This window comes from Marmota marmota, unplaced genomic scaffold (assembly GCF_001458135.2).
Source record: "Marmota marmota marmota unplaced genomic scaffold, marMar, whole genome shotgun sequence".
Lineage (NCBI taxonomy): Eukaryota > Metazoa > Chordata > Mammalia > Rodentia > Sciuridae > Marmota > Marmota marmota.
The window spans coordinates 8,062,545-8,078,691 of NW_025999925.1; the positions used below are offsets into that span (position 1 = coordinate 8,062,545).

General features: G+C 32.9%; 1 protein-coding gene across 4 annotated transcripts in view; it reads left to right on the top strand.

The window, feature by feature from the left end:
- Zfyve16 (zinc finger FYVE-type containing 16) overlaps nucleotides 1-7,750 on the top strand; it is a 41,853-nt gene extending 34,103 nt beyond the window's left edge. For all 4 annotated transcript variants that reach the window (XM_048800200.1, XM_015497848.2, XM_048800202.1 and 1 more), the window contains exons 15-18: nucleotides 1,354-1,516; nucleotides 2,312-2,417; nucleotides 3,324-3,491; nucleotides 5,037-7,750. In XM_048800200.1, the coding sequence (XP_048656157.1) occupies nucleotides 1,354-1,516; nucleotides 2,312-2,417; nucleotides 3,324-3,491; nucleotides 5,037-5,195 (596 nt within the window). In that variant the 3' untranslated portion in view covers nucleotides 5,196-7,750. The remainder of the gene's footprint in view (nucleotides 1-1,353; nucleotides 1,517-2,311; nucleotides 2,418-3,323; nucleotides 3,492-5,036) is intronic.
- Nucleotides 7,751-16,147: the final 8,397 nt, after the last annotated feature.

Sequence of the window (16,147 nt, forward strand, 5' to 3'; positions counted from 1 at the left end):
TTCAATCCTTGAATATAGATGTCTTTTCATTGTTCTGTGTCATCTTCAGTTTCTTTCATCAGTGTTTTGTAATTCTTATTGTAGAAATCACTAAGTTCTGTGGTTAAATACATTCCTGTTTTAGAAATTTTGTCATTAATGCTATTGTGAATGTGATTACTTTCTTGATTTCTTTCTAGACAAGTTTGTTATTGGTATATTTTAAAAATATACCAATAAATGTATAAGGGAAACAATATACCAATAAAAATGCTACTGCTTTTGTGTATTGATTTTGTATCCTGCAATCTTACTGAATTTGTTAATCAGTTCTAACAGGTGTTTTGTTTGTTTGTTTTGTATATCAAATCATGTCATCTATAAACAGGCATTCTTTGACTTCCTCCTTTTCTATTTGGATATCCCTTGTTTCTTTCTGTTGACTTAATGCTCTGGCTCAAAATTCCAATGTTATTTAAGAGTGATGAAAATGAATATCCTTGTCTTGTTCCGGATCTTCAAGGAAATCATTTCAGCTTTCCCCCTTTCAGTATGATGTTAGGTATAGGTTCGTTAGTTGTGACCTTTATTGTGTTGAGACACATTCTTTCTATACCTAATTTATTGAGGATTTTATTATGAGGGGATTTTGAATTTTATTAAATATTTTTCTGCATATGTTGAGATTATAGTTTTATCCCTCATGTGATGTATTTAGTTCTTTGATTTTTGTCATGTTTGAAGCATCTTTGCATCCCCGGGATAAATCCCATTTAATTATAGTGTATGATATTCTTTTTATTTTAATTTTAATGTGTGTGTGTGTGTGTGTGTAGTGCTGGGGATTGAACCCAGGGCCTTGTGCATTCGAGGCAGGCACTCTACCAACTAAGCTATATCCCCAGCCCTTACCCCCTTTTTTTTAAATGAAAATTTAACCCAGGGATGTTTTACACTGAGCCACATCCCCAGTCCTTTTTTTTTTTTTTTTTTTTTTATTTGAAACAGGTTGTAAGTTGTTGAGGGCCTCATGAAGTTGCTGAGGCTGGCCTTGAACTTGTAGTTCTCTTGTCTCAGCCTCCTGAGTCACTGGGATTACAGGCATGCACCACCATGCCTATGTATAATCTTCTTAAAGTATTCTTCAGCAGTAAATTCATCATAGCCAGAAGCACAAATTCTTCTCTTTGTTTAACCTTAAAAAATGAATTCTTAACTTCATATTTTTATTTTCTAGTGGAAGACCACTATTAGGATAATTAACAAAGTATTTAAAACCTTCATACTGAACATATTTTGATAGTAAATTTTATGGCTTATACATATAAACATATATTTGGCAAAATAAATGTGAAACATAACTCTCATTTCTAGATGGCTTAATGGTACAGATAACTCCAGAGACCATGGACGGTTTGCGGCTAGCTTTACGAGAGCAAAAAGACTTTAAAATTACCTGTGGAAAAGTTGATGCAGTAGATCTAAGAGAATATGTGGATATCTGCTGGGTAGATTCTGAAGAAAAGGGAAACAAAGGGTAGGAATTTTTTGTTACTAAAATGTACTTGATTTGATGTAGGGGGAAGGATAAAAACATTCTTATAATAAATTAAATATTTTATGAATGAATATAGAATTATGCCATTAATTTAAATACTTATGCTCCAGTTAATAAATACAGCCTGTTTTTTTCAAATAGTACTTAACCAGCCTCATAAGGGTTTTCTTGGGCAGGATGCTGTTAACAGATGGGCAATTTGGGAGAGGGCTAATGTTAAAACATCCACTGTGTAGTAGCATGAGCTTGCTGCCAGGGCTGAGAAAAGGTAAATTTTTTTCTGTCAAATGAGTAAGCATTCTCTTTGGGTAAGTCTGGATCATTTTGATTTACTATAAATACACACTAAATTTAGTATACACATTAGACACATTATATATTATTACTGCCACTCTTCCTCTTTTCAGTTAATCATTGTATTTCTTTCTGGGGCTAAGGGCTAATGCTAAAAGATTCCAAAATAGATTTTTCAAATTCATGAGACACCTTTTCTGTTAGGAGAGTATTTAAAGCCTTTTAAACCTAGGTCTAAATTGGACATATATGAAGAAGGACATATAATTTATTGATGAATGAAAAAATTTGTTTTACAGTCAAGAAATCATGATAAGTGAGCTGCAGGTTTAATTATTTTGTATATAATTGAGACATCTTGTTGCTGCTTAAAATGTAGGACTTTCATAGTTTTTCTCATCTCATTTGTTCAAATCTAATAATTCATTTCAGAAAAGCACTTTTATGCTAATAATCATACTATATTGCTTTATTCTGCAGTGTTATCAGTTCAGTGGATGGAATATCATTACAGGGATTTCCAAGTGAAAAAATAAAACTGGAAGCAGATTTTGAAACTGATGAGAAGATTGTAAAGTGTACTGAGGTAACAGAGAAAGGAGATCGCTTTCCTTTACATTCTGTGTTTGGATATGGTTTTTGTATTTTGAATTTGGACATGGTGCATGCTCAACCTTTGAATGTTGAAGTGTAGCTTAATACACATTTTACTTTGTTTTACTTTACACTGGTAGGCACATGCATATTTCTGCGCTAGCCTGTCTCTTACACACTAGATGTAGATTTCCCCGAGGTGTACTGTAGGCTATCATCATGATGGTACTGCTGCCAGCTAATGGTTCAGTTTTGGCAACATTGCCATCTTTGTATTGTAATAAGTTATTTTTATTTTTCTCTTATTTTACAGTAAAATATTTTTTGACATGCATTTATAATCAGCATTCACGTAATGAAAGTTATTTGTGCATGTTCTAACTTTTTTTTCTTTTAAAGAAGAGGTAATGAAACTATAGATATGTATACTCCCTAGCCTCTTAATCTGCTTCTTTATTCTCCTTCTGCCATCTCCCCTGGTCAGGCAACTGGCAATTGGTCATTCATTTCTTCCCCACCCCACATTTTTTTGTTGTTGTTACTTTATAGTTGTACATAATGATGAGATTTGTTGTTACATATTCATATATAAACACAATATAACAATGTAATTCAGCCAGTATTGCTCCCCAGCACTTCCCTCCTCCCCCCACCTCCCACTGGCATCATTCATTTCTTATGTAATACATACATTTTTAACTTATAATGTAGAAATCAGAGAGAATATAGGAATAAGAAAGCATTGTTTTAATATTTTTGAGGAAGGTCACAGTTACTGAGTCTGACCTTAAACTTGTGATCTTCCTGTTTCAGCCTTCCATGTAGAGCTTAATTGTTTCATTTTGAAAGTTACTTTGAATCTTAATCATGACTTGTTTCCTAATTAAATACATTTCAGGTGTTTTACTTTCTAAAAGACCAGGATTTATCTATTTTATCAACTTGTTACCAGTTTGCAAAAGAAATAGCCATGGCTTGTAGTGCTGCACTCTGCCCTCACCTGAAAACACTAAAGAGTAATAGAATGAATAAAATTGGACTCAGAGTTTCTATTGACACTGATATGGTAAGGATGCTTCTGTGATGAATTTTTAAATGAATATATCATATATTAAAATAATCAAAAGATTTTTCTCTAGCCTTTTATTTTGAGAAAAGGGAGCCAAAATTTGTTGAGCATCAAATGTGTGCTGTAAATTCACATGTATTATTTCTATTAATCTGTGCAATAGAGGTCAGCATACTTTTTGGTAAAAGGCCAGATAGTAAATATTTTAGGCATTGTAGGCTGTTTGGTTTCTTTCACAAAAGTTCAGCTCTGCATTATAGTTAGAAAGCAGCCACTAACTCTATGCAAACAATGAATGTGGCTTTTATCCATGAAATTTCCTGTACCCATTGGGGCCAGATTTGGGCTGCAGGCCTTAATTTGCTGACCACCCTGCCCATGACTATCCTACTTAATAGGAATGTTTTTAAATTTACTTATTCTGACTAGATTTTATATTCACATGTTTTAAATAAAACTTAAGATGTCTAAAAGCAAATACATGAAAAGGATCATTTCAGCTAAACTTTTTTTTTTTTTTTTTTTTTTTTGCTATGACCATGGAGGGATTATGTAACAGCATAAATTCTTTTTAATGTTGCAGAGTAGTTAGTTAAATAGTAATTTATTTAACCAGATCTTCATGCTTATTTGCTATAGGTTGATTGAAATTTAGGATTTCCACAATATTTTGCTTGTGTATAAGTGTGAGCATAGACATAAGAAAAATTCCTAGAACTAGAATTGCTTGATCCAGGTATGTGCTCAATAGGCATTGCCTTATTGTCCCAAATAGAGATTATGCTAATTTATATTTCTACCAATGATTTTTGAGAGTGTTCTTTTTTATCAAAACAGTATATAATCAAACTTTTTTTTATAATAGCATGTAACAGTATATAATCAAACTTTTTTGATTATATATTTGGAAATACAGATTTTCAAAGCAGATTTTTCATTAGACTATTTAATCTAAACATGGGTGCATCCTTATGCCAGTGTTCTTTTCTCTAGCCAGGATGTGTTATACTCATACTTCTGAAAAGAGGAAGTTTTGTTTTCATTACACTATTAAAAGTTCTTTTTTCAAGGAAGCACCTAATAATGAATTGTTATTTGAGTAAGCATTGCTAATGTTTTCTTTTTTATTCAAATGTATTAAAATATAATTTTCATCAGCACTATTAAATTCTAACATCAAATATTATTGCAATAATAAAATTGAAATATTTCTAAGAAAAATCTTTAATACCATGGTGTTTTTTTAGGTAATATTGGTAATTATTCATAACCGCAGCCAGTGTATTTATATATTCATTGAGAGGAAATGTAAAGTATAAAATTATGACAATATTTATGATATATATGTGAGGAACAATTATAATTTATGTAATAGATGGATAGAATTAATACAAGAGAATATAGGATTTTTTAATAAATAATATATCAAGTATTTTATTAACATGCTGAATATTCTAGGATATTTTAAAATTTATCTTCATCAATGGAGCTAAACAAGATTGATAATTTTCTAGGATCATCTCATCAATATTTGTTTTCCAGGTTGAATTTCAGGCAGGATCTGAAGGTCAACTTCTTCCTCAGAATTACCTAAATGACCTTGATAGTGCTCTGATACCTGTGATCCACGGTGGGACCTCCAATTCTAGTTTATCGTTAGAAATAGAATTAGTATTTTTCATTATAGAAAATCTTTTTTAGTGGAAGAATGTGCTGTATTATATATTGCAAACTGTTTTGTTAAAATTAACTCCAGCACTAAAGCTGAAATGCCACAAACACTAAAAGTAAATATTTGATGTTTGAAACATATAAGCTTTGCTTTTTAGGCAGGAATGATCTTTTAAAATCATTAGCACAATATTTAAATACCTAAAAATTTAAGTGATCCACAGTTTTTGAAGCTTTACACTTAATACATGTACTAAAATGACAAGGATTCCTTATACTTTGAAGAAATCTGTAGCATTTACAGCATTATTTAAATGCTAAGCCAAAGTGTCTGCACTTAGTTATACCTCTTTATACCAAGAATGATTTTAATGAAGGCTCTATTCAGATGTAACCTTATGAAGGAAATGTCTGTTTTGTGTATATGCCAGTTAAGATACTGGTTTCTAAAGTCTGTTAAAAATGTATTTCAATGGCACAGACCAGTTTCAAGATCTTTGACTTATGATTCTTTGAATAAAACTGATAACTTATTTGTATAATTGGAGTGGAGACCTCCCTCCATAATTAGATAAACTCTGATTGTTTGGATTAATTGCCTTTTTTCTTCTCACTTATTTTATATATATATCATTTTCTTGATTAAATGGGTATTCTTAAAATGATTATGGGTGCTTTAGGGTTTTGTGCTTCTATATTTAAGTATTTGTTTTTATAGCAACTTATGATTCAGAATGTTTTATAAGAATTTAATAATTTATAAATAGGCAATATTTTTGTATCATAGTGCATTATTTTTTTCTCCTTTACTTTGAAAGTATACCACTGTATTTAATACTTCCACCACTGATTAACAAAAGGCCAGAGTACCCCTCAAATAGTCATTATGTAGCAATATATTAAGCCTGAAACAAGTTATTTTTTCCCATGTTAATTCTTAGAAATATCTTGACAACCTCACAAGTTTTCATTGACACCAGTACATTATCAATTTTAATGAACTAATTACTTTTACGTATTTTCAATTCTTTATATAATAGTTTTTTATAATAGAATATTGAATGAAGTTTAAGTCTATGTTTTTGAAACTATTGTAGCGCTTTCCCTTTTACTGCAAACATTTAAAAAGAAGAAGAAGAAAAGAAAAAGGGCATATATTATTCCTGTCATTTAAGTTATATAAAATCAATTATTTTAATGCCTTTTTTATTTGTATGTGTAATATATATATTTTTTGTATCAAAAACACTCATTGTATGTCTGAAGGAAAAGAAACTACACTAAATAACCCTGTAATAAGAAAAATATTTGTGAAGCACCTCTTATAAATTAAATCGAGTCTATAACTCAGGATCTGAGGTCTCGTGCTAGGAGAGACCAAGAATTTTAATGTTTGGGCATCTGGTTCCACTGGATCACATCTGTGGTACTAGCCAAAGACACAATTTGGAGGAAAATATCATTCCTCTGGAAATCACTAGTTCATAACAGTGTAAATGTTACAGATGTTAAATAAAATGGCAACAAATTATAACTTGTGAAATTTATTGAACTGGTGTAAGATAAAGACAATTACATATGAAACTCAATTTATGTTTTCTTTATTTAGTGTGTTTATTTTGCAGTATAGTCTACACTTATTTTGTGATGTAATTGCAGAATTTATAAATACTAAAGTTTCCTTAAAACATCCAAAGGGTAGAAGGTTCTTCTATGATGGGATAGTTTTGGATTTGTTTTTATAAAGCCTCTACCTTCAATAAAAATTGGAATTCTATACCCAAGGTTTGAAGGCACATTTTAAAGTATTCTTTATAGACATATATTTCTGAAAGCATTTGCTACTTATTTGGCCATATTCTTCACATTGGTACTAAAGTTGGATTTTTAATTTTTTTTAAGGTAAAGAAATAGAATGGTTCTTTATACTCACTCTACAATGATCTATTTTTATCGATTACCTTTTATTACTACTCTCTTTTTTCTGAATTTTGAAATCTGAAGTAAAATGTAGCCTACTGTTGTATACAACTATTAGCCAGCAAACTGTGTGTGTGTTTGTGTACATGCTATGTGCAGAGCACTTTATTAGGTCATTGGTTAAAAATGAATAAACAGTTCTTTCCCTCTTGGAGCTAAATGTATTAAACAGAGGATTAATGTGTAGCGAAAGTTTTAGATTGCTGTGATAGACATGAATCTTGACTGGGTGATTGTGAAACAATTGAGGAGACAGCCAAACCATTAATGAGAAGGCATCAGAGAACCTATAAAATTCTGGGCAGTGAAGTTGGCAAAAGCTGAAAATCTGAAAAATCTGTAATATTGTAGAAAGACTCAAATTTCCTTTCTAAATCAATTTAAACCAGTCTTTGGTGTTGTGTGGATGTTTCATCTTATGATTTAATTATAAAAGTAGTAGCCTGACTATGGTTCTCAACTGCCTAGGTGTATAGCAATCTAGATTTAGGTATTGTTCATAAACAAAGAACAGAGCATTTATTTTTTAATAGCAAGCATAACTTTCATGATGTGACTCAAATTTTAAAAGAAAATATCTTGAAATAAAACAAACTTCCAACTAATCCCAGGTTTTATTTTTCTTCTCTGTGACTTAAAGTTTTATGTAAATATGATTTAAAAAACAAATATTAAAACTCCCTCCCACCTTGTACACATCTACCTTGTTCTTCCCACCCACAAGTCTCAACAGGTAATCATTTTTATTTGTTCCTTATAAATTATTCCAAGATTTAGGTGCTGTAGCAGCAAATACAAATAAGTATATTCTTATTTTCTCCCGTAATTTTTTTCAAGTGCACAATATATTGTACTCACGCTGTATAGGTTGAACTTACTTCTCCTAACTGAAATTTTATATTCTTTGGCCAACATCTCCCACAATGCCTCTGCCATCTTCCATCCCTTCTGCACCCTAGCAACCACCATCTATTCTACTCTCTGCTTCTAAATTCAGCTTTTTTAGATTCCACATAAAAATGATCATGTGTATTTGTCTTCCTGTGCCTATTGTATTTTGCTTAACATAAATGCTTGTCACAAATGATAGAATTTCCTTCTTTTTTGAAGCTAAATTCCATTGTGTATTCACACCACATTTTCTTTATCTGTTCATCTATTGGTAGATACTCAGGTTGATTCCATATCTTGGTATGGTGAATAATCCTGCAGTGAATCTCTTTAACAGAGTAGTTTCATTTCCTTTAGATATATATCCAGTAGTTGGTTTGCTGGACCATATATTTCTATTTTAAATTTTTTGAGGACTCTCACACTATTTTCCAAAATTATAGTACAATCCTCTCTCATTTCTTGTGTATCAGTTACTTTGGGTTACATAGCATATGTTTAGGATCCTAGAGATCTTATTGCTTTTGTCAATAAGATTGTTTACTCAGTAATTGGTAAAAACATCTAAATTATAGAAAGGAAGAAAGACTCCATTAATAAAAGAGTTATGACATGTGTCTTAATAGGAGGACTTTTTAATAACAAAACTTTTATTACTGAAATACCTGAATGGTTATTTTTTATTGAAGCTATATTTTAAATTTTTATTTTTTCCTATCAGGCACTAAACTTGCCATCTAAACTTATCTTTTATGATTTAATTACACTCATGGTTTTTTCAAATCAGATTTTAATAGTTTCAAATCTTATTATTACTATAATAATAATAGTAATATTATTTGGTATCAGGAATTCAACCCAGGGGCACTTAATCACTGAACCACATCCCTAGTCCTTTTTTGCATTTTATTTTGAGACAGGGTCTTGCTGAGTTGCTTAGTGCCTCTGGTTTTGAACTCACAATCCTCTTACTTCAGCCTCCTGAGCCACTGGGATTACAGGCATGTACCACCACACCTGGCTTCAAATCTTATTCTTAATATCCCAGTTTTTAATTTACCTTGGAATGATATGTAATACTAATACCTTTTGGAAACATTTTCTGCCTTACATTGATAAAATTCAGCCATATTTTCATTGTTTTTACAGATGAACAGGTTTAATTCAACTGCTATAGTAAAAGCCTTTGTAAAAAAAAAAATTAAACAATATGTTAGCCTTCAGAATTGCCTCCAGTGATCCCCACTTCCTGGTATTCATGCTCTTGTGTTGTCCTCTCCTACATTGTACTTGTGTTGGTCTTTGGGATCAACAGAATATGGCAGAATAATGCATTGTGAAAGATTCTGTCTTTTTTTCCCCCTCTCTTTTTATTGGATAAATGGGGAGGGGCATGAATTCAACTTGCCAGGTATGGGCAATTGTATAGCCTATTTGATGAGAACTGAAGCCTCTTCCTGCTGATGGCCACATGAATGGAAAGTAGATTCTCCTCTTTAGTTATGCCTTCAAATTGTAGCCCCAGCCAGTGGCTTGAATACAACCTCATAAAATCCACCCAACTAAGCCAAACTCACATTCCTGATCTTCAGAAATTGTGTATGATAATGTTTGTTTTAGGCTTAAGTTTTATAATAATATGTTATATGCAGCAACTAACATTAAATAAAAGATACCCATATTTTTGAGCAGCTCTAAATTTAACAATTTAGTTCTAAATAGTGAAAAATTATTAGTTGTTATTACAGAATTAGACATATTTCTTTTTAACATTTATGGAATGCATGCCACAAGTAGTATGTGGTAAGTGCAGAAAACACCAGGAGAGTAAGTTTTAACCATACAGGAACAAAAGTGCAACTGTGAGAAATTTTCTATTTTTGAAAATTGAATGCTAGTATATTTAGATTAATGCTTCTGCTGAAAACAACTATAGCTGATTAAAATACAAAATAATTTTAAAACCTCAAAGAGATTTTAAGACAATAAGAAATGTCCATCCTCATCACAATACCAGACCTTAAATTATACTACAGAGATATAGTAGTAATAAAAATGGTGTGGTATTGGCACCAAAACAAGTATGTAGACCAGTGGTACAGAACAGAAGACACAGAAACAAACCCACATTCCTACAGTTATACTAGACAAAGTTGTCTTAAACCAATAAGTGTAATTCACGTCAATAGGCTTAAAGACAATCATGATCATTGCAATAGATGCAGAAAAAAAAATTTGACAAATCAGCATCCCTTCATGTTCAAAACTCTAGAGAATCTAGGGAGAGTAGGAACATACCTCAACATTGTAAAAGCTATCTACGCTAAACACAAGGCAAACATCATTCTAAATGGAGAAAAATTGAAAGTATTCCCTCTAAAAATTGGAACAAGACAAGTATTTCCTCTTTCACCACTTCTATTCAACATCGTCCTTGAAACTCCAGCCACAGCAATTAGAAGAAATTCAATGGATACAAATAGAAAAAGAACCCACCCCCCAAACTACCACTATTTGCCAATGACATGATTTGATATTTAGAAGATCCAAAAACATTCCACCAGAAATCTTCCAAAATAAATGAATTCAGCAAATAGCAGGATATAAAATCAACACCCATAAATCAAACGGATTCCTATATATCAGTGATGAATCTACTGAAAGAGAAATTAGGAAAACATCCTTGTTCACAATAGCCTCAAGAAAAAAAAAATAACTTGGGAATTAATCTAACAAAAGAGGTGAAAGAACTCTATAATGAAAACTACAGAACACTAAAGAAAGAAGTTAAAGACAATCTTAGAAGATGGAAAGTTCTCTTGTACTCCTGGATAGGCACAATTAATATTGTCAAAATGGCCATACTACCAAAAGCATTACGTAGATATAATGTAATTCCTATTAAAATCCCTATGATATTCTTCATAGAACTAGAAAAAGCAATCATGAAATTCATTTGGAAAAATGAGACCCAGAATAGCCAAAGCAATCCTTAGAAGAGTAAATCAGGAGACATCACAATACCAGAACTTAAACTATACTACAGAGCCATAATAACAAAAACAGCATGGTATTGGCACCAAAAAGACACAGAATAGAAGACAGAGACAAACCCATATAAATACAGTTAACTCATAAGATAAAGGTGCCAAAAACATTCGTTGAAGAAAAGAGCCTATTCAACAAATGGTGCTGGGAAAACTGGAAATACATGTGTAACAAAATGAATTAACCCCTATCTCTCACTCTGCACGAAACTCAAAGTGGGTCAAAGACTTAGGCACTAGAATAGAGAGATTGTTCCATTCCAAGTTTTTGGAGGAATCTCCATACCAATTTCCAGAGTTGCACTATTCGCAGTCCCACCAGCAAAGTATGAGTGTACCTTTTCCTCCATATCCTCTCCAACATTTATTGTTTCTCATATTCTTGATGATTGCCATTCTGACTGTATTGAGATGAAATCTTAAAAAGTAGTTGTGTTTTTTGGGAGGTGGGATATAAAATCAACACCCATAAATCAAACGGATGTAGAGCTACATCCCCAGCTCTATTTTGATTGTATTTAGAGAGAAGTTCTCACAGAGTTGCTTAGCGCCTCACCTTTGCTGAGGCTGACTTTGAACTCATGATCCTCCTGTCTGAGCCTCCCAAGTGGCTGGGATTAGTTTTGATTTGCATTTCTCTAGTTGCTAAGATGTTGAACATTTTTTTACATTTTTATATTTGTTTTAATTAAATATACATGACAGAATGCACTTTGATACATCATATGTAATCGAGTATAATTTTTCATTATTCTGGTTATACATAATGTAGAATTCCATGGATCATAGTTATATGTGTACATAGAGTAATAATGTCTGATTCACTCTACTATCATTCCTCCCCCATACCCTCTCCCCTCCCTTCACTCCCCTCTACCTAATCTAAAGTAACTCTAATTTTTCGTAGCTCCCTCCCATTGTGAATTAACATCCATATAGCAGAGAAAACATTCGACTTTGGCGTTTTGGGGATTGGCTTATTTCACTTAGCACGATATTCTCCAGCTCCATCCATTTACTGGCAAATGCCATAGTTTCATTCTTTAAGGCTGAGTAATATTCCATTGTGTATATATACCACATTTTCTTTATCCATTCATCTGTTGAAGGGCACCTAAGTTGGTTCTATAGTTTAACTATTGTGAATTGAGCTGCTATAAATGTGGTTGCATCATTGTAGTATGTTGGCTTTAAGTCCTTTAGGTATAAACTGAGGAGTGGGATAGCTGGGTCAAATGGTGGTTCCATTCAAAGTTTTCTGAGGATTCTCCATACCAATTTTCAGAGTGGTTGCACCAATTTGCAGTCCCACCAGCAATCTGAGTGTACCTTTTCCTCCATATCCTCTCCAATATTTATTGTTGTTTGTATTCTTAATAATTGCAATTCTGACTGGGGTGAGATGAAATCTTTTTTTTTTTTTTTTTTTTGGTACTGGGGATTGAACTCAGGGGCACTCGACCACTGAGCCACATCCCCAGCCCTATTTTGTATTTTATTTAGAGACAGGGTCTCCCTGAGTTGCTTAGCACCTCGCTTTTGCTGAGGCTGGCTTTGAGCTTGGGATCTTCCTCTCTCAGCCTCTAGAGCTGCTGGGATTACAGGCATGCGCCACCACACCCCACTGAGACGAAATCTCAGTTTTAATTTGCATTTCTCTACTTGCTAGAGATGTTGAACATTTTTTCATATATTTGTTGATCAATTGTGTTTCTTCTGTGAAGTGTCTATTCAGTTCCTTTGCCCATATATTGATTGATTGGGTCATTTTTGTTGTTGTTGTTGTTGTTGTTTGTTTTTTGTTCTTTGGGTTTTTTTTTGTGTTAAGTTTTTTGAGTTATTTTTATATCCTGGAGATTAATGCTTTACACAGATGACCTCTTCTTATTCCACTCCTCTAATACACATACCTTTACCCAGTTCGGACCAATCAGAAATCATGAATTATTTAAATACTCCTTTATATAACTCAACAAAAAGTTTCAGGCTCTCAGGTTGATACCTATCTTTCATGTTCTAGTCCTTGTAAGGTTCTGTTGTCTGTTATTTTTCGCCAGTGCTCCATAAACCCTTCACTTATGAAACCCTTCCTCTGGGTCCCCCCTATAAAAAAAGTAATTAGACACAAATTTGCTGTAAAATTTCCAAGCATTCAAAAGTAAAGAATGGTATAATGAAACCATATAACCATCCTACAAAATCCAATTCAATAATTATCAAGATTTGCCTCTTTTTGTTCATCTATCCCTTCCTTGCTGGAGTATTTTGAAGCAAATCACAGAAATTTCTAAAAAATACATGGTCAAGAGAAAATTCTGAGTCAGTTATTGTAAAATCTATCAAAGTACTGAGCTAATATGGTGACCAATAGGTCACAAAAACTTTCTACTATAAGTACCATCAAGAAATGGAGAAGACAACCTGCAAAGTGTGAGAAAATATCTGAAAATCATCTGTTAAAAGAACTTGTATTCAGACTTATATAAGGAATTCCACAGTTCAACAATAAAAACACAAAAAATCCAATTTAAAAATTGAGCAAATGAATATTCCCTCAAATCAAATATGCAAACGGCCAATAAACCCCTGATAATATGCTCAAAGTTATTAGTCAGTAGGGAAATCAAGACAAAAAAAATCAAACAATGATGTACTTCTTCATATGAACTAGGATGCCCATAATTTTTAAAAAGTTATATAATCATTGGTGAGAATGTGTAGAAATTGAGACCTTAGTAAAGTGTTGAAAGGAATGTAAAATGGTACAGCTGCTTTACAAAACTGGCAGTTCCTTACAAGTTGAAAATAGTGTTTCATAGAAGAAGCAATTCCACTCCTAGGTATATACACACAAGAAATACATCCACATGAAACTTGTACATAAATGTTCATAGCAGCATTATTGATAGCAATCATAAAGTAGAAACAACTCAAATGTCCACCAACTGACGAGTAGACAGGTAAAAATGTTTTGTCACTGGAGTCAAGGTCACCAGAAGATAGTCCAGTGGAATTCTCAGAGAAGGGGAGAACTCTACTGAGAACAACAGTGTTCTTGACATCTGTGATGGAAAAGCATATCAGCACATGTCAGTATAAGCACAGAGACTTACCTAAGAAAGTAAAGAATACAGATTCAAGGGAGAATGCAGGCCATCTGGAGAGATGTGTTTTTGTGGTTTCTGGCTCTTCTTTAAAAGAAACTTGCTGAGGGATGGGTATGGTGAGGTATGTAAAAATATCATCAGTTTGGTGATCTCAAAATGATTTCTGGTGGTCTGCTTATTCTCAGGATCCTTCAGCTGACATGGTTTCCATTATCTGATGAAGAAATAATGTTGGGTTTTTAAAAAAATCTCATCTCTCTTTGCTTAATACAGTTATTGGGCTAATGAACAGTATACAAGTTAATTATCATAAGTGAATGATTTTATGGTAACTCAAATTTACATATTTCCCAGAAATTATGGAGTGACAGGCCTGGGAGAGAGAGTGGCTTGAGAGTGATAGGCCTGGAAAAGTATGTGAAGCTTTAAATTAAAATTATATTTCCTTGTCTTTCCTTTATGTGGCCTTTCTAGCTACTTCTTTATTTCTTCTGTTCTACCTCAGTTTTGTTTTATGCAATGGAATTTATTCAACCATAAAAAGGAAGAAAGTATTGACACATGCTGAAACATGAATGAACCTTGAAAAACATTATCCTTAATGAAAGATGCCAGAAACAAAATGTCATTTATTATGTGATACCATTTACATAAAATGTCCAGAATAGGCAAATCCATAGGGATAGAAAGTAGGTAAGTGGTTGCTTAGGGAGTATGTGTGTAGGGTGAGGGTGGGGGGATAGAGTTGTTGCTTTGGGGTGATGAAATGTTCTCAAGTTCCTTGTCATGATGGTTGTACAACTCTATGAATACTGTGAATCTGCTGAATTATGCACTTTAAATATACAATTATTAGTCATTACAGAAATGTAATCAGATGCAAATCACTTGTATATCTCAGTAAATCTATTTTTAAGTTAAAAATGTAAGTGAAACTTTAAATTTTTATTATTTTACTTATTCTTATGGGTGCATAATTAAAAGTAAAAGTAGAATTCATTATGATATTTGCGCATGAACATATTTTAATCAATCTCATTCCTTTACCTTCCCCTTCCCTTTCCTCCTCCCTTCCCCTGATCTGCTTACTCTATCTACCCATCTCTCTTCTATTATTCTTTTAATTCGTGTATTATATTTACATATAAAAGCGAGATTCATTTTGGTAGATTTATGCATGGACCTGGCATAATTTGGAAGATTTCTTCCTCAGTACTTTCTAATACCCTCTCCTCCTCCCAATCCCTTTCCTCTAATCTATTGATCTGTTCCATAAAATTTTAAAACTTTAACGTAATGACTTCAAAATTGATGTCATTAAAACGTAGTGTCTTCTTAAGTGTAGAAATCTTTTCTGATGGACCTGGGGAAAATCTAGAGAATATGAAGGCCTGATTGAGGATAAATAAAAATAATTGTAACTCAAGTATAGAAGGATTTAAAAATATTAAAGTCTGCAGGGTTGGGTGAAGACAGCCTGCATTCGTGTTCTAGGTCAGCGCTGTTAAGTTAGTTCAATTTTACCGCTGGCAGCTTCAGTTGTATTAGAGTTGCAGAAGCCGAAAATCATAAAGCCAGGTTGCTCATCCAGGTTAGTCAGAGTCCCAAGGTGCTCTTCCTGCATTAGCCTGGCTTCAGAAACAAGGAGTTTCAGGCGGGTTAGGAAGGCAGTGGGAGAGAGAGCCGAGTTGGGAGTCTTTCGAGTTTGAAGGAGAAGGGGAGAGAAAACTTGAAGCTTCATCTAAATATCCTTGTGCAACAGCACTCTTTTTTATGGAGTTTTTTATGGAGTAATAACGATACCCTTTCTAGAATGTTACTAAGATTAAAAAGAAAATATACCCAACTTATTTGGAAATTCGTGCCCCACACCAGCAAATGCTTCCCATCGCTGTGGTCTTCCCTAGGATAGCACTATCCGCAACGCCCGGGCCACAGCCATGGGCAGGCGAAACTG